At 43.5% G+C, this 26829-nt stretch overlaps 1 protein-coding gene across 2 annotated transcripts in view; it reads right to left on the reverse strand.

Annotated features, from left to right (window-relative positions):
* Window positions 1-4470: 4470 nt before the first annotated feature.
* SH3D21 (SH3 domain containing 21) overlaps window positions 4471-26829 on the reverse strand; it is an 87838-nt gene continuing 65479 nt past the window's right edge. For both annotated transcript variants that reach the window (XM_068269062.1, XM_068269063.1), the window contains 7 exons: window positions 22101-22218; window positions 20526-20602; window positions 16973-17088; window positions 14286-14351; window positions 13957-14126; window positions 7505-7568; window positions 4471-6660 (listed from right to left, as the gene is read on the reverse strand). In XM_068269062.1, coding sequence (XP_068125163.1) covers window positions 6622-6660; window positions 7505-7568; window positions 13957-14126; window positions 14286-14351; window positions 16973-17088; window positions 20526-20602; window positions 22101-22218 — 650 coding nt within the window. In that variant the 3' untranslated portion in view covers window positions 4471-6621. The remainder of the gene's footprint in view (window positions 6661-7504; window positions 7569-13956; window positions 14127-14285; window positions 14352-16972; window positions 17089-20525; window positions 20603-22100; window positions 22219-26829) is intronic.

Raw genomic sequence — 26829 nt, forward strand, 5'->3', positions numbered from 1 at the left:
ATGCAATTGTATTTCCAGGGTACATTCACAAAGAGTGCAGTGAGTCCTGTCAGAGTAACGCGCAGCATGCTACCTCCTTATGCGCCATCCTGTAAATATATTGTACAGCACTATGATAATATTAATAACCACCATTTGTGATTGCCCCACTGGTACTGTGATATTGGCCCTGAGCAGGTGCACAGAAAAGTGCAGCAGCTGGTCAGAGCATCCAGTCAGGTTCCAGCTGCTGAAGACAAGGATTCTGATTGATTGTTGATGGCAGCTGTTCCACTTTTGCTCCATTTTTTTATATTCATCGTTTTATATTCTTCATATATGTGTCCCCTAGTTCCATTGCATGGGATACAGTGCAAAGAGAAGTGGATCTATCATATGTACGGTACTCTAAACACATATCCAACCCCATCTCCTGAGAGATCATTGTGCCGAACAATGTAGCTCCAGCTCAGCAGAGTCTTATCTCCTTATACCTGCTCAGTGTTTATAATAAAAACATTAAACCATTCCATACCTTCCCTAGTTTGTATATAAAAGCAGTGTGCATTTCTTTCTATTCTGACCTGATTGTAGAACAAAATCACTTCCAGCAATTTATTAACCTCCTGGATGGTGTGCCTGTTGCCGGACACTGTATCAGGCAAGAAAATTTAGCTGAAAACAGTATGCCTGACAGTGTCGGGCATGCCGCCCCCAGGAGATTTTCATGTGCACCATGTGACCTCAGAATAGGTTAGCTAGCTATATGTGCCCTCATAATAGGTTAGCTAGCTATATGTGCCCCCAGAATAGGTTAGCTAGCTATATGTGACCCCAGAATAGGTTAGCTAGCTATATGTGCCCTCAGAATAGGTTAGTTAGCTATATGTGCCCCCAGAATAGGTTAGCTAGCTATATGTGACCCCAGAATAGGTTAGCTAGCTATATGTGCCCTCAGAATAGGTTAGCTAGCTATATGTGCCCCCAGAATAGGTTAGCTAGCTATATGTGCCCTCAGAATAGGTTAGCTAGCTAAATGTGCCCTTAGAATAGGTTAGCTAGCTAACATGCCCCACAGGTAGATTCCTCATTCATGTCAGCATCCTGTGTTGCTCAGAACTGCAGGATAATTATAGATAGCATAGCAATGACACGCATTACAAATGCTAGCATACTTATGCAACCGAATGCGTGCAGCAACATCAGAACAGCTAGGCTGCAGCTCAGCTGCAACAAACAGGACTTGCACAAGCCTTAATTTTTGCAGACACGGACCAGCCTCATGAGGTGGGCGGGGCTTGGACGGATCTAGGGGGGGGCAAGCGGGTCTCTTGCCCCAGGCGCAGTTTGTTGAATTCTTAAAAAGGCGGCAAAATGTGGATGGGGAATGGCAGTTTAGGCGCCAAAACCTGACCTTGCCCCAGGCGCAACTTGGGGCAGCTTGGTCTAGATCCGTCCCTAAAGGTGAAATACCAGGGAATTCTGGATTTTAATGCCTGAAATACCGGGTTTCCCCTTTTTAAAGGGGACAGAAGATACCTGCTGGCAGTAAGTTTTTTTAAGCTTCAAGTTCCTCTTTAATGTAGCACCCTATTAATTCCTGCAGAGGTAAGTACAACCAGGGTCTTGCTCAAAGCTAAGAAATGAGTGGCGCAACACCAGCAGCCAAATGTCCACATATTTCTACAATGCTCCTTGTACATCATGCACAATATGTTGCAATTCAATTCTATGCAATCGCAATGTAACATAGCCAAAACCTTCCATCATGCATTACTGGTACGTTGTGACCATACAGTGAGGAATACAGTACAATGAAAGAATGCCTTACTACCACTGTAAACGCAAGCGTTGCCCTGTAAATGCACCGAATGCAGTGCATTATCATGAAGGAACCTCACGCACAGCAATCAATGCGTCAGTGTATCAGCCCCACAGGTTGTGTTGCATTGGTAGGATATTCTGTGTGCAAAGGATCGCATATAGTTTGCAAGAAGCCTCATCATTGTCATTAACACACTTTTCTTCAATGCATTTATTGCACACAGTTTTGGGTAGAAATGGACATGCACATGTGTTATAAATTGCATGCAAGGCATAACTGGGCCGACCAAAATGTGATTTGTGAGGATTCTGATGGTCCCAATTACAAGCTGCATACAACTTGCAGCAAATCAGCTTACTCTTTCTAGTGAGATGGTTACTCCTAATGCTGTGCTTCCAGTCCTCCCAGAAACAGCATTAGTGAGGGGTGCCTTAGCGCAGAGTGGGGATCAGTTTAATAATCTTAAAACAGAGGAGCCATCACTATAACTTATGATATATTGTTTAGCATTTCTTTATTATTACTTTAAGGCCATGTTCACAGTGGTGCTTTGTGGTGTAGTGTAACAGCCGCTTTGCAACACGCTTACCACACTGCAATGCACCACCTATGGCATGTTCACAGTGCAGCGGGCGCGTTGCAGTATAAAGGGTTGCAACATAACGCATTGCGGCATGGTAACGCAAACACTTCCATTAACAGTAATAGTGAAGCATACTTTTCATTGACTGCATGTTTCACTGTACCCAATGCAACACACGCATAACTTGAGGCACAGCTATCCCAATCCTTTGCATTGCGTTCCTGCTTGTACAGGGAATGCATCGGGCACTGTAAATGCAGCCTTAAAATGATTTAGACAGTGTTTACCCATTGTAAAATCTTTCCTTACCCTGTTTTACATTCTGAAATTTATCACAGGTGGAGACATCTTTAGTGCTGTCAGGTCCATCTCTGCGGAATGTTTGTTCAGTAGAAATAATACCTGGTCTCCGAGAATGCTCTGGGAGGAGAATTCCACATAGCTAAACAGCCGAGGCTGTGACATCACTGGGAGGGTAGGGCTACATACCAATATACAGTAATATATAGCTTCTGATGCTGAAATCAGGACAATTAACATAAAATGGGTATCCTGAATAATTTACTGTATATGTCACTACGGTGTTTCTTTCATAGTCACATTATTATGTCTGTCACTGACAGGTTACTATTAGATGATTATGGATGACTCCACTTCCTATCTTTACCTTCATGACTTTGCAGCAACCACATTAGTGGCATTGGCAATGGCGTAGCTAAGGAGCTATGGGCCCCGGTGCAAGTTTTACATGGGTCCCCCCAAGCACTCTATACATAGCAATTGATACGGCACACCAAAACCTGCCAAGGACAACCACAGTATCAGAGGTGAAAGAAGGGGATGGGGAACAGTTTGTTAGTGATGACTACTATTTAACTACTTGCCGACGGCTAACGACAATTGGCGTGGCCGTGTCGGCGGCCCCAGGACCGCCTAACGCCGATTGGCATCAAGTCCTGGGGCTCTATTTTGCAGGAGATCGCATCTCCTGCTCGGGGGTGGAGCTCCGCCCCCTCTTCAGGCTCGGGAGACTGTTAGACAGCGAAACTGCCGTCTTTTCACTAAGTACAGCGCTGCGATCTGCAGCGGCACTGCACTGGGGACAGGCTGTCCCCCTGGGGGACAAGAGAGCGATCGACTCTCATAGGCTGAAGCCGATCGCGTAATTGGCTGGCTGCAGGGAGAGAGGGAGGGAGGGGAATAAGAAAAAAAAATGTACTTATTTGTTTAAAGAACAGTCAAATATTTATTTTAAAAAAACAACACCTGGAGGGCGATCAGACCCCACCAACAGAGAGCTCTGTTGGTGAGGGGGGGGGGGGGAGAAGGGGGAGGGAAATCACTTGTGTGCTGTGTTGTGTGGCCCTGCAGCTTGGCCTTAAAGCTGCAGTGGCCATTTTAGTTAAAATTGGATTGGTCTTTAGGGGGGTTTGCCACTGTGGTCCTCAAGTGGTTAAAGTCTCTATAAAAGTGATTATTATCAGCACAATAAAGAGCTGAAATTGTGGTTAAGGGGTGGGCCCCTCAGGTAATACTACCCTGAACAGCAATATTTCCCTTACTTTCGGCAACAAGTACAGTGAGTTATGCGTTTAGCGCAAACCGCGGTATTCGAGTAGCCCGACCGTTGCCGCAGAAACAATGGTTACTAACGGTAACTCTCATTAGTAATGCTACTTTCCGTAGCAATAGTAACGCTACTCAAGTACCGCGGGTCACGCTAATTGTATAACTCACGGTAATTGCTGCCAGAAGTAAGGGTAATATTGCTGTGCACGGCAGTAGGGATGATCAATGAGATGCAAATATTTCTGAGTTTATGCAAATGTATGTACATTTTTATGCAAATATATGCAACTTGAAAATGGATCAATCAAGTCCCACCCAAGTTTAAATTGATTGGTCAATTTTCAAGCTGCATACATTTGCATAAACTCAGAAATATTTGTATCTAATTGATCATCCCTACATCAGCTGTATCAGCATGATTTTGTGCATTAACACTTCAGCAAAGTATTTTTTACTATTTTTCAGTACCAGTAAAAGCACACAGAAGCACACATTCTGAATAAATATACTTGTTTATTGAAAATATTGCACATTGTACACTTTTTATCTGTCCAACATTTAAAAAAATAAAGAAGAAAAAATAATATGCAATAATGTGTTTGAAGTGTTTCAAAGACTTTGGTTGCTGATGGAAAGAATTGTTAGCTAACACACCAGCAAAACCAATACTACAACGGAGTTAAAAAAAATCTTAATACATCATTATTAAAAGGTTCTACAAAGACCTGTTGGTAATGTAAGTATGCCTGGTATTTATTGTAAATCTATATTTCTGTTGGCTTTCAGGAATTTATAGATTTACAAATAAAAGCTATCTCTTATACTGTTCCACACTTCAGGCTGACCGTGCATACAATACAGGGAGTGCACCAGGGATGATTTACCCAAGAGCAAGACAGTAATTACAGCAACGCTCAGAGGTAGCTAATATAGTCATTTATAGCAGTAAAAAAATAGATTGTACGAAGTGCCCCCTTCCTAATCAGGTAGGCAGTGTATGTCAGGCCTAAGCTTTATCTTGTTTAGATATTAAATCTGATGACTGTTGGCCTCTTCGCTCTAGTGCAAGGAGACAGAGGTCCTACCAGATCCTCACCACTTTGCACTCCTGCGATCACCCTTCCTCCCCCCATCCCCCTGCACACCAGATAAAAGTAAGTGCTGGGCGATGGCGAAAATGGATTGGAAAGAGTTAATAAGTGATTTGTGGAGTTTATAGTGATATTAATGTTACTTTGTTCTCATTCTAGATTACGTATATGTGTCATTTGTTTTGCTGCATTCCCAATATGAGAAATATGGGCAGCATGGGCCATAACCTACACACAATTACACAAATGTTTCCATTAAACTACTGATGTGTGAAGCAATGAATTCTGTTGGTTTTAAAGCCTATTCAAACTACGATTCTGTCTTACCTTTGCAAATTCTGAGTAAGCTTTGGGTAGTCAATGTATAATTTTTCCCTTCCAGCCAGAGCTGATGTTTTACTGATACCAATGAAAGTGGGATGATACTCAAATTTAATTTATGGTATAAAACATTGAACAGAACACTCCATATGACTAATATACAAAAAAAGATATACATGATTTTGAAGCTAGTGGAAGAGTTATTACTCATTCCTCTTCTTCACTCAGGTCAGGAGCTTGATAAGAGTGCCATTGCAGCACTGAAATTATCATAAATTATCAGATTGCGTTCAGCTATACCAAGTTTGCTCAGTAATTACTTACTAGTTACAAGACAATATGATAATTTGCCCTGCAACCCGCCATTTTATCAGTTAGCTTTATTGAGGTGTAAACATGACTTTCAATGGCATACTATCAGTTTTCTGTGTTTATTTTTTTGTTGAGTTTAATGTTTTAGAGCAAAAATGTAATTTTAAATATCATACCACTCAAAGACATGAAAGACCAGATCCTGTACCAGAATGGCACACAATATATCTTCATTATTTGGATGTCAAGGAAATGTACAAAGAAGGGTGTCTTAGGCGTGTTATTAATAATACGAATTTATATGGTGTGTTAATATATGTTTGATCAAATAGACTATTTTCTATGTTATGCTTTCACAAATATGACATGTGTGCCCTCCATTCTCCAAGTACAAATCGATTTTTAGATACTTCCATATCAGTATTCTCTGCACTCAACATGATTCTGACTCCATATATAAAAGTTGAGGAATCACTTTTTCTGGAAAATATTGTATTGGTAAGTATTGTTTCTCAAGCCCTTGTGTCCGCCTTGGAGTTTTGTCCAGTCTAGCTCTGGATCAGTTCTGTAAGCATGACCTCTTTTTCCACTTTATTATTTAACTGTAGTTTTTCTTTTTTTATCAGCAAATAATGCTGTTATTTTATTGGAAATGAACAAGAACCAACCTGCCCATTGACATATAGCTTTAAAATAAGGATAGAAATAAAGAAATATACAAAACCTGCTTAGCTAAGTTTCAAGTAATACCTTGGGCAGTGCTATAAATGTTTGATTTATGAGGTTTCCCATGGTTTGATCTCAGAACATGTCCCAATAGTGTCTGGCCTCCGAGTGAATCCTACAAGAAAATACATTCTGTAGTTGAATTGACTGCTAGTCGATGACACCGCCAAAGCATTCTGTGTCTTTGTGGGACCAGCCCAAGACTACACCAGAAGCTAAGTAGATGATAATTTCCTCAGGTTTTCAACCTCCATCTGTAAAATAGAGACATTAATTAGAAGTTGCACTTGGCAGGAAGATGTTTATATTAAGATGCAGGCCAGCCTCCCTGCTCGCTGCACACTTTTTTGGCAGTTGGACAGAGGGAGCAACTGCCATTCACTAAGTGCTTTTAAAAATACAGAACACCCTGAGAACCCCCCTATGAGAAGATGGGCAAGTCCAAAATCTGTCAGTAATGCCATATTTCTACTACCTACTGTATGTGACAGCAACATAGGAGAAAAATCATTTATGGCTCATTTTACCCTGGAAGACACATACTTCTTATTTGTATATGTTTACATGTATTTAAAATTGTAAGATTTTCGCGACAGAGGTCCTTTAAGGCAATTTTTTTATTTTCACCCCCTCCTGATGAAAACTAAAAATCATAGTGCCCAAGTTCCCAAACTTTACCTGCACTTTAGGTAACAGACAGTTACCCTTGAAAACACAAAAGTAAAATCCTAAAAAGTAATTGTCTATAGTGCCTAGACCTGGCTGAAATTAACTCATGAGTTCCCAGCTAAGAGTTGGTACACAGATACGAGGGATGTCAGAACTGCTGGCATGATACAACTGCCTTTGGGAAACTGCGGGCAAGAATAGTGAACCTAGCATATCCTTTTATTCCTTACCATAATCCTTGCAAGAGCACTTTTGTATACCTGTACAGACATCAGATATTTGTTCATAACGACTGGCTCGAATGGATGGTTACCATTTGATATCTGTACCTATCTTAATTCAGGGTTTTAGCAATGCATTAAACAGTATTAACAACTAAGCAGCTGTATTGCCTGTGATATACAATACACTGTCCTATCATATAGTTACCTGCAGTGCCATGCGCTTCACTCTCTCTTCACTTATTTCTGATCGGATCTCTTCCATGTCTGACCTGTGATGAAAAGTAGCCATAATTGTCATAGTACTGTCTATATATTGTAAAAAGTCCACATGGTCATCATTGCTGCATACCTAAAATCCTTGAAAAATTGAAGCTAAATATAATTTTGTCTTATTAAAACAGAAGGTATTTGCACCAGTTAAGCTTTAAGTGAGCAATTGTGATTTCCCATGATCACTTAAAGGGAACCTGAACCGAGTACATTTTTCTAAAATGAACACATGATATACTTGCAAATAAACATTACGTACTTACATCACCATGAAATCCCCTCAGAAACCATGATTCATTCCAGTTCTGACAAGATTCTTGTCAGAACTGAAATATATCAGTGGCTGTCAGTTATATATCAGTTGCTGTCAGTTACAACTGAAAGGACAACTAATGTGCAAGGTAATGTCCATGTTACCCTATGGCTCATGTGAGCGTTATGACAGTTTAACAGTGTGCTGACTAGGAAGCTGTTACAGGGTCATAGCCATTTTTAAAATTGAGGATGGAGAATTACATCGATCACAGTGAACAAATCGGATGCAGGAGAGGAGAAAGAGATTAATGAGTAGGCTACGCAGGAGGTAAGTATGACGTGTGTATGTTTATTGGACTTTTTTCTAGTTCAGGTTTGCTTTAAGGACCAAATGGTAACTAATGTTAAAAACACACAATTTAAAGGAATACTTTCAATGCCCAAGTGTTCTAAAATGACAAAGTACAAATAATGTCTAAGTAGCTGTTTTAAACATTTTCCTATTTTTCATGTAAATATCAGAGGCAAAAGCTTTAATTCATTGTGTGTAGATTTTAGCTTTGTTCGGAATGTCTCATTTGTAGAGTTGGCCCGAACCTCCGATTTTCGGTTCGCGAACAGGGTTTGCGAACTTCCGCACAAGTTCGGTTTGCACGAACTTCCACAAACCGTAATAGACCTCAATGGGGAGGTCACTCATATAGCCGGCGGCCATTGCTTCATTGTGATATGCAAGCCCCTTCACCGCGGCAAGATAATGATCATGAAGGGGAATTGGCTCATGCACATGCCTTTTGTTTTGTTGTTGCAGCTGCAGTGCAGCCAGAAAAATTAGGCCGGCATGTACACGCACCAGAAAAAGTAGCGGCCTTAAAAATTCAGGTATCCACCTGGAGTCCTGGACCCTGTTGGTGGTGCCGGAGAAGGCAGTCAAGCAGCCTGCAGGCAGAGGTGCTGTGTGGGGAGCGAATTAGTCTTGGGGCAGGCAGTCACACGGCGTGTAGGCAGAGATGCTGTGTGTGGGGACTGACTTAGTCTTGGGGGCGGGCAGTAGCCCTCCGGGATCCATGCCTCATTCATTTTGATAAAGATGAGGTACTGAACACTTTTGTGACTTAGGCGACTTCTCTTCTCAGTGACAATGCCTCCAGCTGCGCTGAAGGTCCTTTCTGACAGGACACTTGAGGCATGGCAAGACAGAAGTTGGATGGCAAATTGGGACAGCTCTGGCCACAGGTCAAGCCTGCGCACCCAGTAGTCTAAGGGTTCATTGCTGCTCACAGTGTCTACATCCACACTTAAGGCCTTGTAGTCGGCTACCTGCCGGTCCAGGCGTTAGCGGAGGGTGAATCCGGAAGGGCTAAGGCAAGGCGTTTGACTAAAGATTGTCCGCATGTCCGACATCACCATAAGATCGCTTAGAGGGGTGTGGGAATGTTGGGGTGGAGGGTCCTGGAGGAATGTTTGGGTGGGAGGTTCGAGGTTCATGGGGTTGGATGGTTGTGGGGGGGGGGGCCATACATTTTTTTTGCTATGGGGCCCAGTCATTTCTAACTACGCCCCTGTAAGGCATTTTTCCCTACATGGGTGTTGGCCTTTCCACGGCTCAATTTTTGGAGGCAGAGAGAACAGATGGCATTGCTCTGCTCTACGGCAGACACATTAAAACATTTCCAAACTGCTGAGCCCCCCTGGGGTGATGCCCCTATGGTGGCATCAGCAGCTGACGTTGAAGGGCATGTTGGCTGGCTGTCCATAGGTGGCGATACATGGCGCTGGACACTGTCACCAGCTGTTTCTGATGACGAGCTCCCCCTGCTTCTTTCAGGAACTTGTCTCCTCCTACTCCTCTCTGACTCCCCCTCTGAACTGTCCCCCTGTTCATCTCCTCTATTGGGAACATACATGGCATCCATATAATCGTCATCATTTTAATCATCCTGCCCAGCTTCGCTTGCCTCAGACACCTCCAAAACTGCACCAACAGCAGGTACTTCATCATCCTTCTCCTCACACGTTACGTCCATAGTGTCGCCACCTAACTCAGATGTATGAGGTGGTGTAACTTCCTTAGTGCCTTCATCTGATTGTAACAATAATGGCTGTGCATCAGTGATTTTCCCACCAAATAACTCCTGCGAACTGTTAAATGCAGCAGATGTGGTGCTTGTAGTAGCGCTGGTGGCTGCGGAAGATGAGGTGTTCTGTGTTAAATAGTCAACCACATCCTGACAATCTTGGGAGTTGATGGGACGTACCTTCTTCTGAGCACTGTACTTTGGTCCAGGGCCACACGAAATCACAACAGCACGACCTCGCACAGACCTTCCTCTGGGTCTGCCTCTACCTCTGCCTCTACCTGTTTTGTCCATATCGGGGGGATGAAGTGAAAGGTATGCACTGACTTGACTAATACAATGTGCAGTCACACAGGTGCAGTTAACAGGTATGCACGGAGTGGTATATCACACTGCGTGCACTCACGTAGGTAGGTGGGTGCACTAAACACAACAGGTAGGTATATGCAGTGATGGGTATTACAATGTGCACCTGTCACACACAGACAGGTACCGGACAGGCACAGTGACACTGAGTGCGCTCACACAGGTAGGTGGGTGCACTGAAGTGAACAGGTAGTAGGTATATGCAGTGTTGGGTATTACAATGTCCACCTGTCACACACAGACAGGTACCGGACAGATACAGTGGCATTGCGTGCGCTCACGTAGGTAGGTGGGTGCACTGTGAACAACAGGTAGGTATATGTAGTGATGGGTATTACAATGTGCACCTGTCACACACAGATAGGTACCGGACAGGCACAATGCACTTCTAGCTCATGCCAACAGGCCGACGTTACAGGACCATCTACGCCAGAACCAGCAGGCGCAGGAACACATTCTTCCCTCAAGCTGTTCTCCACCTGAACTCTATCACCTAGCCAGCACCCCGATCTCTAAACTCTCTCCACTCTGGGCAGTACTGGCCCACACTCTAGCTGCTAGTGCTCCCATGAGTGTTCCCTAGTATCTGCCAGAGCTCCCATGAATGTTCACCAGTATCTGCATGTTGCTATACCTGTCTCATTGTAATTCCTGTTTGTTCTTGTTCTGTCTGTCATGTAAAGATGCCATGTGTACCACAACCAATTCCAGGTACGACAACTGCCGTACTTGGCGAATAAACTTGATTCTGATTCTGACATTGCGTGCACTCACATAGGTAAGTGGGTACACTCAAGTGAACAACAGGTAGTAGGTATATGCAGTAATGGGTATTACAATGTGCACCTGTCACCCACAGACAGGTACCAGACAGGCACAGTGACACTGCGTGCGCTCACGTAGGTAAGTGGGTGCACTAAAGTGAACAACAGGTAGTAGGTATATGCAGTAATGGGTATTACAATGTGCACCTGTCACCCACAGACAGGTACCAGACAGGCACAGTGACACTGCGTGCGCTCACGTAGGTAAGTGGGTGCACTAAAGTGAACAACAGGTCGTAGGTATATGCAGAGATGGGTATTACAATGTGCACCTGTCACACACAGACAGGTACCGGACAGGCACAGTGACACTGCATGCGCTCACGTGGGTAGGTGGGTGCACTCAAGTGAACAACAGGTAGGTATATGTAGTGATGGGTATTATAATGTGCACCTGGCACTGGCACAGTAGTAATTATACCACCAAGGGGCCAAAGGCCAGCTGCGACTCACTGACAGGGCTGTATATAATGCAAGTGGGCCACACACAAAAAAAAATAGATCACAAGAACAAGATTAGCTCTCAAAAGAGCTGTTGAGGGGTGCTTTTTTAGCAATAAGAATCAGCAAGGAGCAAGCTAAGAAGCCTACAAGAGTCTAACTAAGCTTTCCCTATAAGCTCTCCCTTCTCTACTTAACGACTGAGTGAAAAGCCCGACGCTGCCTGCCTTTTATAAGGGGGGGAGAGGCTCCAGGAGGGAGTGTAGCCTGATTAGCTACAATGTGCCTGCTGACTGTGATATAGAGGGTCAAAGTTGACGCTCATGATGCACTATGGGGGCGAACCGAACTTCCAGAAAAGTTTGCAGTTCTCCACGATCGCGAACCCCGGAAGGTGAACCGTTCGGGCCATCTCTACTCATTTGCAGAGGTATGAATCTCTGCAGTCTGACATGCTAAGAACAGTGTAATATTGAAACAGATTATTTTAAAACAGGTATCAGGTTTCACACACTACAGTATTACAAATGTTTAGGTTGCACATAAGATACATTTCATCTGTTCTCTGTGAGAGAAAGCTCTGCCTGTCTCTGACTGAGCTCTCTGCACACATAGGGCTCGATTCACAAAAGGGTGCTAACTCAGTTAGCACGCCTAAAAGCTTTGGGCGTGCTAACTAGGGTGCTAAGGAATTAACACACCCATAGTTTTTATTGATTGTTGCGACATTTGAGGGGCACCCGATGCAACATTTTAGTTGCACCTGCGACGTTTCGCGCGCGCCGTGCAGCGCTTAAACTTTGCGCTTGCTAACTTTGCAAGCCTTAAAGGACTTTAGACATGCAAAGGGGATTTTAGGCGTGCTAAGTTAGCACCCTTTTGTGAATCAAGCCCCTAGAGTTCCCCCTCCCCTCATGGCTGAGTCTGAATTTCAGCAGACTGCAGTCAGAAAAGTGTGAAAGAGATTTGATAACAGTAATCAAATAGATAAGCAGTGAAATGTATACACCAGTACTTATCAGCACTTCCCAAACATTTTCTATCTCAATTGAAAAAAACATGTTAATCAATAGTGTCAGTTCCCAGTGATCAGACAATTATTTATGGAATGCCCGATTTGTTGATGATCCATAACGGGATCAATTTTGAGAAGTTATCATCGGAAAATCGACCATGGTACTCAGACAACACCATCAGATGCTAGCAATGTCAGACTCTCTCTTCTCCTGTAGTAGGTCCAGTAGTCTCCATTACTCATACGCAAATCTTGGAGGGTTTTGGGACTTGCATATTACTTCTGACTCTACAAGACCCTACAAGAACTTAGCAGTTGGTTACCTGGAAGCCAGGTATCATTGGGGAGAGGGTCAGTTTACAAACAAGGAGAACCAATTCACTTAACCTTCCTGGCGGTAAGCCCGAGCTGAGCTCGGGCTATGCCACGCAGGAGGATTTCTCAGGCTCTGCTGGGCCGATTTGCATAATTTTTTTTTGGGTACTTTGCTAGCTGCGTGTACTGCCTAATCGCCAATGCTCCGCGCTGATTCGCCACTACCCGCCACGCCGCCCCCCCCCCCCCAGACCCCATGTGCTGCCTGGCCAATCAATGCCAGGCAGCGCTGAGGGGTGGAGCGGGACTTCCTTTGACGTCACGACGTCGGTGACGTCATCCTGCCCGTCGCCATGGTGACGGGGGAAGTCCCAATGGAAAGCCCGTTCAGAACGGGATTTCCGGACGGGCTTGATCGCCGGAGGCGATCGAAGAGGGTGGGGGGATGCCGCTGCACAGTGGCTGTCATGTAGCTAGCGCTAGGCTAGCTACATGATTTAAAAAAAAAAAATTTAAATAGTGCTGTGCTGCCCCCTGGCGGTTTTAATTGACCGCCAGGAGGGTTTTTAAAGTGAACTTGAACAGAGATGTGTGGAGGCTGACATATTTATTTCCTTTTAAAAAAAATGCCAGTTGCCTGGCAGTCCTGCTAATCATTCTGGCTTCAGTAACGTCTGAATGACATGAAACAAGCATACAGCTAATCTTATATTTTTGTAAAAAACATCTGATCTGCATGCTTGTTCAGGGCTTATGGCTAAAAGTATTACAGGCAGGACCGCAACTGGAATTGTATAAAATTAAATAAATATGTCAGCCTCCATATCCCTCTCACTTCTGGTTATCTCCCAGGAGAGTAGGGGGCTCTTAAAGAAGCTTATCAAAAATCAGCATCTAATGGTGATGGCTGTTTACTGGAAAGATAGGGGGCGGGGCTGCTGCAGTCCACCCATCATGCAATTTTAACTTTGGATTCACTTTAAAGGCTAAATTGGAAATCGATGATAATACAAAATGAGGATATGAGACAAAATTCTCCTGACTCTCTATGGAAATATAGCCAAGCTTTTAAATCACTCATGCAATAACTCACATATGCTTGTTTTTCACTATTTCCATCATAAGCTTAAGTGATCTGATCTCCTCCATAAGCTCCTCTACTTGAGCATTGTGTGCAGGTTCCGGGCTTTTCTTGGATGAGTAAGAAGGAGTCCTGGTCTTTGTAGTTGGGATGGCAGCTTGGCTGGACAGCCTTGGTGTACTCTGCGGTCGAAAGTAAAACAGTAGCACATAAGTGGAATCAGCGTGGGAGAAAAAAACAGCCCTTTGGCAAATGTATGAAACAGGTTTCACCTGTATATGTAGGGCCTAGAGGCACACAGCTCAAGAATGCATACAGCTCAAGCACATCTAAGTTTGTACCTTTGTCGTTGAGCTTTTAATGTGATAATTTGCTTGATCTTCCTCCTTACTACTTACAGAGTCAGTCTATAAAGTATAAAGAAAAATCCAGTACATTAGATAGTTGTATTAAACAATTTGATTGTTAGCAAGACTAAACCATCTCAAATTCTCTGTATTTGTCACATATCTTAGACTGCATAAAGTGTACAGATTGCCTGAAGTAACATGCGGCATGATGAGATAAACAGGTGAAACCTGACTGTGTTCCTTTTTTCATATTTTCACTGTACGGGTTACTAAACCAGTGCTACAAATCTCAGTCTGCCTTCAGTGAATAATGTTAGACGGGTAACCGATAAGAGGCCATGTGTGTGGCTGAGATAAACACTACTGACTGCAGGTGTTAATTAGGTCAACATTACTCTGTATGGAAGCACCAAGCTTATTAACCACCCTGGCGTTCTGATTAAATCGCCAGGGTGGCTGCGGGAGGGTTTTTTTTAAATAAAAAAAAAACTATTTCATGCAGCCAACTGAAAGTTGGCTGCATGAAAGCCCACTAGAGGGCGCTCCGGAGGCGTTCTTCCGATCGCCTCCGGCGGCCAGAAGTAACACGGAAGGCCGCAATAAGCGGCCTTCCGTGTTTCGCTTACCTCGTCGCCATGGCGACGAGCGGAGTGACGTCATGGACGTCAGCCGACGTCCTGACGTCAGCCGCCTCCGATCCAGCCCTTAGCGCTGGCCGAAACTGTTTGTTCCGGCTACGCTGGGCTCGGGCGGCTGGGGGGACCCTCTTTCGCCGCTGCACGCGGCGGATCGCCACGCTGCAGCGGCGATCAGGCAGCACACGCGGCTGGCAAAGTGCCGGCTGCGTGTGCTGCTTTTTATTTCATTAAAATCGGCCCAGCAGGGCCTGAGCGGCAGCCTCTGGCGGTGTTGGACGAGCTGAGCTCGTCCAGACCGCTCAGCTGGTTAAACATAAAGGATAGGAGTGGATGCTAATGAGACGCTTTCATCTTCAAACCTTCATTTTTAACCTTGGAAAGCACTTCAGGTTCTCTTTAATAATAAATACTTGTGCTCAGCTATATACATTGAGCCAAAGGGGTTAGATTATATGCCAGACACTGGTTCCTCATATGTATTCATGCAGATGCTCTTGCCAGTTAGATTCACTGCTCTAGTCTGTAGGGGCTAGCCATACTGGAGGGAGTGGGTGATCAGTAAAGACCCCTCCACAGGCAGGTCGTAGTCTATACTTGTGTGTGATTGCACCAACCATTTTTCTGTATAGCTACCATGCTACACTACTATGTGTTTTTATAAAATAAATTATAACTTATTATCTGTACAATTTTAGGGCTTGTCCTTAGGGCCACATTTTGTGGAATGAGGAGAGGAACAAACACAACACACTGATTGTGGTGCAGCACTGCGCGATGGTTTTGGAGCCAGCGCAGTATGCCTGATGTGGGCGCCCAGAGTTTAAAGGATACCACAACTGAAATGTGACATAATGAGATAGACATGTGTATGTACAGTGCCTAGCACACAGATAACTATGCTGTGTTCCTTTTTTTCTTTCTCTGCCTGAAAGAGTTAAATATCAGGTATGTAAGTGGCTGACTCAGTCCTGACTCAGACAGGAAGTGACTACAGTGTGACCCTCACTGATAAGAAATTCCAACTATAAACCACTTTCCTAGCTGAAAATGGCTTCTGAGAGCAAGAAAGAGGTAAAAAAAAGGGACATTTCTTATCAGTGAGGGTCACACTGTAGTCACTTCCTGTCTGAGTCAGCACTGAGTCAGCCACTTACATACCTGATATTTAACGCTTTCAGGCAGAGAAAGAAAAAAAGGAACACAGCATAGTTATCTGTGTGCTAGGCACTATACATACACATGTCTATCTCATTATGTCACATTTCAGTTGTGGTATCCTTTAAGCGGGGCGAGGCACAAATTAATTTAAAGAAAGGGTAGTTCTGACACCGGCACTTGCAGCTGTCTGAATTAAGTGTCTCGGAGGGGGAATAGTAGTCGGTGCGGGCCTGGAGTTTGTGCAGGAGCATAGTGAGACATTTTTCGGCTTCCGAAATGGCCTTGCTGATATTAAATAGACTTGGTATGTGGATGCAGCATGATCATACTTCTGTGCCTTGGGTCAGGTATGCTTTAACCATCAGAACAGTTGCAGCTTAGTACAAGCCAGTTGTACACTGTGGGCTTGATTCACTAACCGGCGCTAAGTATTAGCGCCAGAGTGAACAGCCACTCAGCCACAACAGCCACTCAGTGCCCGAAATGTAGCCTTGTGGGCACTAATAGCCGCGCAAAGCTACATTGCGCATAGCCCAGGGCAGTGCGCACGCAGCCGTTAATAGTGCGCGGTGCCACGATAGCACCAAGTGCGACATTTACAGGGCACTGGGTGCAACGTTATCGTCGCACCGCGCACTATTAACGGCTGCGCGCGCACTGCCCTGGGATGTGTGGGCGCAAACCATCTAACTCCGTGGTTTGTGCCCACTAGGTCATAAGGCTCACTAACCGGCTTGGCGCCGGTTAGTGAATCAGGCTGACTGTACTTGACATGATTTTTGCCACACAGATTGTCATTTTTTTTTTCTTCTTTTCAAATAAGATATTTTTCAGCAAAAGGAATACATAAAAAACAAATGGTAGAGTTCTTGTTATTCTCACCTCTGATGAGGCGACTTTGGCCTTTGGTGGTCGTTTACCCTGCATTTTTGGCCTGTCTGTTGTTGGATGTGCCAGCTTGACTGATGACACTCTGAGTCCATCTAAGGTGGGGGTATCTATAGCATATGAGAAAATGTCATGAGAATGATCTAAATGAAATGACATATAGTGGACCATTCTGTGTTAAAACAATTCTGTTGAGGAAAAAGTGACCTTCTCCTGTTTAGTCCCATGTATTGAAATTATTTGGATAAACTTTATTGTAATGGTGCCCATACATGGTACAATTTTTCATTTTTTTTTCCGATTAGCTAATTTTGTTCAATGATTCCATTAGATCGAATATAAAGATTTTTCCAACATGTCTGTTTGGATTTTTATCGAAAAAATGGGATTTCATTTTTCTTGATTGAATAAAAGGACTCTTTTTGACTGTTATTCGATTTGATTGTTTAGGTAAAATAAACAGGAAAATGGAACGTTTTCATTGTACCATGTAAAGGGACCATTAGTCATTTCCTTGTTCTGATGTTCATAGACTGAAAGAAACTATTGCAGCAGCTTCATAACAGGGAATTCAAAGTAGGGAGTGTCCATCTTCCAGGTTTTTAGAAAGAGATAAAGGGCATCCCATTTTTACCTAAACATGCACAAAGCTGTCCTTGGTAAAGCAAGAATAATGTCTGCAGGTGCAAAAAGAATACCTTCTGCTCTTTACACAGATTAATTAAGCAAGAACATGAGAATTCGGGGACATTCTGATATGAACATCAAACATTGTACCGTTACCATGGTTGCAAAGAAGTGAAAAGTTAACATCATTGCAGTCACAGATTTTCCTACATAGCTGAAAACCAAAATGGAAGGTTTTTGTTAAAGAGGCACCATAGTGACATACAGTAGAATACAGTAAATTTCCAGGATACCCTGGTTTCAGCATCTAGAACACTTCCTATAGCTGTGTATTGCTGTATATTGGTATGTAGCCCCGCCCTCCCACAGGCTTAGCCTAGGCTGTTTATTACTGGTTATAGAACACTCAGTAAACAAACATTCCTGAGAGATCACCTGTACTAAAGATGTTGCTGCCAGAGATACATTTTAGATACATTTTAGAAAGTAAATCAGGGAGAGGAAAGATTATACAATGGGCAAACACTGAGTAAATCCTATATAATAAAACTCCTGTGTCCCTTGCGCAGAGGCGGCTCCAGCTTCAGATTTGTTTGGGGGGCTCAATGGCTAGCAGGCGGGGCTCACACCGAAAAATGGGCGTGACCATGCAACAGGATGTGAGCATGGTCATGGGTGGGGCCAAATATGCATGACCTTAGCAGTGTTGTAAAAGGTCTGCCAGGGAAGTTTGAGCTCTGCCATAGTGTTTCCCCGCAAAATACATGTAATCTGACAGCATTTCACCAAAAATACATGTAATTTGGCAGAGGTTCCTACAAGATACAAATAATATAGCTTAGGTTCCCCCAAAATAGACATAATCTGGCAGCAGAGATTCCTCCAACATACACATAAGCTGGCAGCTGTTCCCCAAAAATACAGTTAATCTGGCAACAGTTCCCCCAAAATAGGTACCCCCAGCATAGATAACCAGGTCTATATGTATCCCCAGTGGAAGTAACCAGGTCTATAGGTGTTTCCAGTATAGGTAGCCAGGTCTATAGGTGTCCCCAGAAAAGGTAGCCAGGTGTACAAGTTTCCCCAGTATAAGTAGCTAGATCTATAGGTGTCCCCAGAATAGGTAGCCAGGTCCCCAGAATAGGTAGCCAGGTCTATAGGTGTCCCCAGAATAGGTAGCCAGGTCTACAGGTGTCCCCAGTATAAGTAGCTAGATCTATAGGTGTCCCCAGAATAGGTAGTCAGGTCCCTAGAATAGGTAGCCAGGTCTATAGGTGTCCCAATTTAGGTACTATAGGCGTCCCCACTGGGTAGCCAGGTCTATAGGTGTCTGCAGTATAAATAGCTAGGTCTATAGGTGTCCCCAGAATAGGTAGCCAGGTCCCCAGAATAGGTAGCCAGGTCTATAGGTGTCCTAATTTAGGTAGCCAGGTCCATAAGTGTCCCCAGAATAGGTAGCCATAGCCAGGTCTATAGGTGTCCCCCCAGCAGGAGGGGTGGCAGTGCTCCCCCCTCCAGAATTCAGCAATGTGGGTGGTTGGCAGCGGGCAGGAACGTACCTCTTTTCTTCCAGGCATGGGAGGGAGAGCTGTGCGCCGCTGGTCTGGTCTAGTTAGTGACGTCAGTCAGACCAGCGGCGCACAGATCTCCTTCTCGTGCCGGGAATAGAGGAAGTTTTCCACTGCCACCTGTTGCCAAATTCTGGAGAGAGGAGCAAGGAAGGGGGAGCCCCAATGTGAGGGAAGGGGGGAGACAGCCCCCCTTCCCCACCGCTGTGCTCGCTGCTCCCCCGTCACTGCGCTGAGTCGGGTCGGGGGGGGGGGCTTTCAGGCATGCTCACAGTTTGTCAGCTCGGACTTGAGCCCCGGCAAGCCCCAGTGTAGCACCGCCACTGACCTTGCATCCTGCTGTGTCCCTGTGTCCATGCGTTTGGGGCAGCACGCATGCAGGCTGACTTGGGACAGCAGACGGAAGCAGGGGGCAGAAGGCTGTGTGCATGAGCCAGGGAGTGTGGCCATTCCCGTGCGTGTTAGGGCTGTGGCCATGCACATGTGCAGGAGCGTGCCGTTGCAGCGTGGGTAAAGTGGGAGAAGGGGGTCGTGGCTGAGCCCTACCACCCATTTTCAAATGGGCGGGCTTGTTTCTAATATTTTATAAATTATTATTGTAAAGAAAATAAGCAATGTTATTTATTGTGTTATTTTGACTACAGTTCCCCTTTAATAACATTAAACTAAAAATGTATTTGTGTGGCACTGTTATATAAACATGGCAGTGTAAAATTTTTTTAGCAAAAGTAGAGTTATGCTTTACAGCACCATTAAACTCTGGATTTAGTACACACAGTGCAATGTGCGATGTTAAGCAAATGGAAGAAATTGCTTCATTAAGACATGACACTACAGGGCATGCTGGAACAAGAATGTCTGGAAAGAGAGGTTTTCAAGCATGTCTGAGTGGCCCAAGTCCCTAACCTAATAATAATGGTGGTGGTTCTACTAAGAGCATTCAAGCTTGCTGCTGCTCTACATTTCATCTCAGATTTTTGAATCTTTAAGTCCATTTCTGCCTGGACAGGATGGCTACAGTACCGTATGCTGGAGAGGAGTACAAGTCAAAGGGGGGGTCTACAGCTGTTTCACGCCAAATGTCTGTGTCACTTCATCAGGACATCCTGATCATCCCTGCATTACTGAGACCGGGATGAATAAAAATGCTTTTGCCACTTTAAAGGCTGCCCTGCCAACCAGCTCCTCTGATTTTTTGCACAAGGTAATACTTTAAAGGTGGAGGCACCATATTTCTGATCCACTATGAAGGACATATACTTTGACTATAGGTCACATTCAGTTCTTTGAATGCCTAGTAGACCAACTCTCAGTTGGGGAAAAAAAAACACCACATAACACTTGTTTCTTACTTTCTGGTTTGTGGCTTGTTTCTTTACTCTTTTCTTTCTTTTCTTCCATCGACTTTGATTGCGGTTCTGTAGTGGACCTGTAGAAAATTAATAAAATATCACATGGTAGGCAATACTATGCTATACTGTAAGAATTTTTCCAGACCATATAAAAGATGATGATTATTGTGACAGTATTTGATTCAGCGTCAATTCTTCTATGGCCTTGTATGAATTAATAGAACATAATGCAAACCAACTTATAGGAATGTGATTTGTAAGAACCAATTCATTTATAAGCTCCCATAAGATTAGGCTTAGAAAGTTGAACATTTGTTTATAAAAACTGGCAAACTCTATACCCCAAATAAAAAAAATAATAAAAAAAAAAGGTTACAATTGTGACTACAACCACATCACTACAAATATAATGCATCTTAACCTCTCTTCTTGCTCCCATTCTTGGCAACTGACCCTGCACTAAAATGTATACATAACTCTAAATGCATACAAATAATAAATAAATAGGGCAGGTGAACCCAGCTTTGGCATTTCTTTTTTTTTTTTTTTGCACAAATTTGTCAAACTCTCTGGCTAAGTTCATTGTCTTTTTAATCAATTTTTCATACGTCTTCCTTGTTTTTATATTATTATTATAGTTACCTTAGAAGAATTACAGGAAATTATGAAAATTTGTACATTTAAAGCGGTATCGTCACCATAAAAATCAAATTTCAGCAGCAACTGGTCTGAGTGTATTAAGTGATAAAGATGCTAATCCTGCATTCAAAACTTTCAAAACTTTTTCAGCTGTTATGATTTGGAGTTATCACATACTTAAGGAGCACTGGCCCTTTAGTAGTCCGTGCCAAAGAATTGCATGCTGGGGGTTCTTTTTATCTATAATCTATTCCTTCTCTACCCTTTATTTCCCTGCCAGCTGCTTATTTGAAACCTAATCCTCTACTCACTTATGTTTACAAGCAAGGCTGAGGCGACTCAGCGATTGGAGGAGACAATAAAAAAGGGCAGAAATGACATCACGAGTTAGCCTTAACTGTGGGCAAAAGACATGGTCCCCACCAGGAGCAGAATTCTCGTAATTTACTCTATAACATTCACTGAAATCAAAACATGGACAGTATAATACATGTGTTATGTAAGTAGATCAAGTATTTATCTAATTACATATGTGTTTTTTTCCCTGGCATAGTATGGCTGATCCTACTGCTTTAAGGATTCTATTCAGAGGAAAAACGTGTCAAGGCTCCACAAATATGACTAAATGTTACTGCCATTTTTTTTTGAGGGGGGGGGGTGTTCACAAATAAAAAGATTTCTTGACAAATTGAAAAAACTACTGTTACTTCATAAATCTGCTCAGAGTGTTAATAGCAAGTAAAGTACACAAAATCTAAGCATATAACATAAAACCTGTTAATATCAACAGTAAAAAAAATTAAGTACTTAAAGTGTTAAATAAATTAATTGTTAAGTCCAAATTTAACAGTGGATTCAGTTACATGTAAAGTTTCATTGCAAATCAGTTTTCTTTTTACTCAAATTATTATATGGACGATGTAAATCCCATCTTACTTGTTGGCAGGACTGGGGTTGGTTTTGCTCTTGATCGGCACTGGCGGGGGTGGTGCTGCCTTCTTTGCAGGTGGGTGGTTAGCTTTACTTATAGGTTCTGCTTTGATCTCTTTTGTGTCTAAAATAAACACATTTGATGAGCTCATCACAATTCCCTCAATAATAACAAAACAAATACAGGAAATGTCCTTATTCTTTAAATTATAAATGTTTTCGTACATATCTACAGAAGATGCTGGCGCTATATAAATCAATAATTATAATAATAATAATAATAAAAAAGTGAAACAACCCTCCACAGAAAAGAACATCATTAGTATTACACTGTTGATCAGAATGTCAGGTATCTGTAGTCTATGGGCCGTTTCTTGTGGCAGGTAATGGCAGCAGGCATTGCATGCTCAGCTAGGGATTAAGTAATAAACCACTTGTTGTCTAACTGCTTATCTGCCCAGGTTTTACAAAAAGTACAGATGACTCATTTTGTGACTGCTGTGTGACCTCATCTGCTAGTTCTGCAGCACTGACTTCCTGTTGTTAATTGTTTGGAAATGTCAGACAATAACTAGATCTTCATGAAAATGTATTCAATCAGTTTTTCCAATGTGACAGGTAGTAGGTTCTGGCATAAGTAGGTTCTGAGTCAAAACCATGGAATAAGCATATGGCTAATTCAGTAAACCTGAGTCAGCTGAGTTAGAGTACCTGATCTACTGCATGATTGTTCAGGGTCAATGGCTAAAAGTATTAGAGACACAGGATCAGGAGTACTGCCAGGTAACTGGTATTGTTTAAAAGGAAATACATATAGCAGCCTCTATATCCCTCTTGCCTTGAGTTCCTTTAACATAAAGCACCTTCAAACTGTAACTTCCTAACGAAAATCTACAATACTAACTCAACCTCCAGATCCAAACTCAGCCTTAACTGGTACCCAGTTTTCTTCATCTTTATATCACCTTCTCTCAGGTCCCTTGCCCACCACCATACGGACATTGCAGGTAGTGTTCGTGAACCTAGTGACAAAGCCACCTGCTATATAGGATGGAAAGGGGGGGGGGGGGTTCCTAACTTGTTCTGTTCACTGACTCTTTTGAATACTTATATACTGCTGTGACTATTGTAATTGGATTTAAAATATACCTGAAGTGACATGTAGTTTGATGAGATATTGTAACAAACATGGAAGAGACAGCTGCGGTGAACGGCTATACCACCCGCAGCTGTCTCCATCTCTCTGCCTAGCGATCTGTCCGGTCCTCGGGCGTCTAGCACGCCGAGGACAGATTTGTCAGCAGCACATAGGGTTGCAATGTCGCGTGCGCGCGCACATAGACGAGACCTTTATGCGGGGAGGAGGCGCGTCAGCTGACCGGCTGGTCGGCTGACGTCAGAGGAGATGCTCGCCGCTCCTCATTGGTTGACGAGAGGGGGCGTGCCAGAGGGGTCTCCTCTGCTTCTTAAGCTTCCCTGAATCACTTGCAACTTGTCTGCTGTTGCGAATACTTCGTGTTAGCGCTCAGACCTTAGATAGATCCGGTGTTCTTTGATCCGGGAGGAAACCGGGGATTTCACACAGTGATAGGATTGTTTGATAGCTATTATTAATCGGAATACTGTTTATTATCTGTGTATGACTCTTGCTCATTCTGACTATTCTTACTCTCAGTGATTCTGTACTTCTGCCCATCTGATCTTGTTGCTGACTCTGCCTGTTAAAACCTTCTTGCCTTTGTCTTCTGACTTTGTACCGTATCTGCCAGTCTGTTGCCAACCCGTTTAAGTCTGACCACTCTACTCTCACCAGAGGGCCCTAGTCTCTGGTGAGGGGTTTTGTACTGTTAGTGCCCACCAGCTCCACTGGTGTGGCATAGTTAATCTATCAGTACTACTGTTGCACCAAGCACTTAACCTTGCTATCACATATTGCTATTGTTTTCACCTCAGCTTCTGATATACCGGTATTATAGGTGATTCTGCAGATCACCATATAATCAGTTATATATCTGCATTATAGGTGATACTGCAGATCATCTAATAATCAGAATTCTGTTATTTGCTGACACCAATCGTTACAGATATATATACATACGTGTGTGTGTGTGAGTGTGTGTGTGTGAGTGTGTGTGTGTGTGTGTGTGTGTGTGTGTGTGTGTGTGTGTGTGTGTGTGTGTGTGTGTGTGTGTGTCTATGTGTGTGTGCGTGTGTGTGTGTGTGTGCGCGTGTGTGTGTGTGTGTGTGTGTGTGTGTGTGTGTGTCTGTGTGTGTGTGCGTGTGTGTCTGTGTGTGTGTGCGTGTGTGTGTCTGTGTGTGTGTGTCTGTGTCTGTGTGTGTCTGTGTGTGTGTGTGTGTGTGTGTGTGCGTGTGTGTGTCTGTGTGTGTGTGTGCGTGTGTGTGTCTGTGTGTGTGTGTGTGCGTGTGTGTGTCTGTGTGTGTGTGTCTGTGTGTGTGTGTGTCTGTGTGTGTGTGTGTGTGTGTGTGTGTGTGTGTGTGTGTGTGTGTGTGTGTGTGTGTGTGTGTGTCTGTGTGTGTGTGTGTGCGTGTGTGTCTGTGTGTGTGCGTGTGTGTGTCTGTGTGTGTCTGTGTGTGTGTGACCCTGACCTATGATGATCACATTGCATAGCTAAAGCGGAACTCAAGCATATGCAATTTGAAGGCGTAGAAGGAATGGTACCTATCTGTTAGCCGGGCGCATCCGGCAGGTGGCGCTAATTACTATTCCCCCTCCAGGCTGACATGGATAGTAGGGAAAGATGCAACTCTGGTGGAGTTTTGTCGCCACCTGCCGGATGCGCCCGGCTAACGGATAAGTACCGAAGGAAGTTAGTGAAAATGATGAGAAGGTACTCATTTATCCAGGTCAGGGTATGTATTTAAAGGGTAATAAGGAAGTTTGAACTGGATATTTTATTTTTTATATAGTAGAATATATTTGACCACTAACCCACTAACCAAAAAGCTTAATCTGTTCAAATGAGGCACCTATAAGTGTGTGTGAAAGTCAAGTTCACGGTACATGTTAAGATGTACACATAGTGTAATGCTATAATTTGCCAGGACCTATACATTTGGCAATACTGGTGTCAGTATTTCTCCCTGTATATCTGAGTAAGAAGATCACCTCTCACAAGAAGAATAAGTCTGCTGCACCCCACAGACATAAATAGAACCAACTCATTGCAAGCAGCACTAGTGGCCTGTGTGATCTTAGCATGCAGCCCAACCATTAGTCTAAGGACAGTGTTAATGTGCTGAAGGTATTATAATGCACAATGCTAAATGCAGTCAGAGATTTCAAGGGAACCTGAAGTGAGAGGGATATGGAGGCTGACAAATGTATTTAAACAAGTTGCCTGGCTTTCCTGCTGATCCCCTGCCTCTAACAATTTTAACTCTGTAGTGACTCTCGGTAGTTAAGATAACCTGCAAGACTCTGTAATGAGAGAGACCAGGAGCCCAATGGTGCGAAATTCTACGAAACAAAGATGGTCGATGAAAGAATGTAGTATGTTATACTCACAAGGATAAAGGCACCCACACTCGTGAATACTGCAACTTAGGTACTTTGTATTGACCTGAGGAAGCAGGACAACACCCGTGAAACGTGTTGTCTTATGTGCATGAATAAATATTATATCTACCTCATGTGGTTTATTACTTGAAGGAGGTAAGATCGAATTACTCCTATTTATGATTCATAGTTGTACTACAAGTATTTTAGGACACCTCCAACTGTGTTCTCTAGTACTTAACCAAAGACCCTGAACATGCATGCAGATCAGGTGTTTCTGACAAAAATCTGACAAGATTAGCTGCATGCTTGTTTCAGGTGTGTGACTCAGACACTGATGTCAGAATTCTCAACAGGATACCAAGCAACTGGTATTGTTTAAAGGGAAATAAATATGGCAGCTTCCATATACCCCTCTCTTCATGTTCCATTTAGGCCTCTTTCACACCAAGACATTGCGTTCTAGGGGACGTTAAGGTCGCATAACGTGCCCCTAACGCAACGCATGGTGGTGTTGAAGTTGGACGTCAGATTGAGCCGCGTTATGAGGCTCTTGATGCTATCCTGGGAAGTCCGGATCTTTTCAATGATTCGGATGATTCGAATCGGATCATTGAAAAGATCCGGATCTTTGAACCGAATCTTTGAATCATTTTACTAGGGAAGCAGGGGTGCAGCAGAGTGAGAGGTGCAGGAGAATGAAGGCACATTGAGGGCGCTAATGGGGAAGGGAGAGATTCAGCAAGAAGATTGTGCTTGTGCACAGAAGCTGCAGTTCCTGTTTCTTCCAGACATCCACTGTGAACCGAATTCTTCATTGTGATGATCCAGATGATTCGACTCACAATTTAGATCCGGAGTTCACGATCTGGACAACACTACAGTGCAGTGAATATTAATTAGCCATCTAGCTAGGAACAATAGCGGACTCTCCCCTTACTGAGCATGTGCAAACAGTCTAATGCAGCTAAAACCACCTATAACGCACAGCATGCTGCAATTTCTTTGAACGTCCAGCGTTACACTGTAATGCAACGTGGGCACTGTGAACAGCCCATTGATTTTTCATTACTGTGAGTTGGGCTGCATTACAGGCTGCTCTAACGTGCGCCTGTAACGTCCCACTGTGAAAGCAGCCTTAAAGGAATACTATCAAACTTCACCAATTTCTGGAAGTAGCATAAATCAAAATTGCATGAACAGTCTGTACGAACACAG

The sequence above is a fragment of the Hyperolius riggenbachi genome, chromosome 2 (genome assembly GCF_040937935.1).
Source record: "Hyperolius riggenbachi isolate aHypRig1 chromosome 2, aHypRig1.pri, whole genome shotgun sequence".
Taxonomy (NCBI): Eukaryota; Metazoa; Chordata; class Amphibia; order Anura; family Hyperoliidae; genus Hyperolius; species Hyperolius riggenbachi.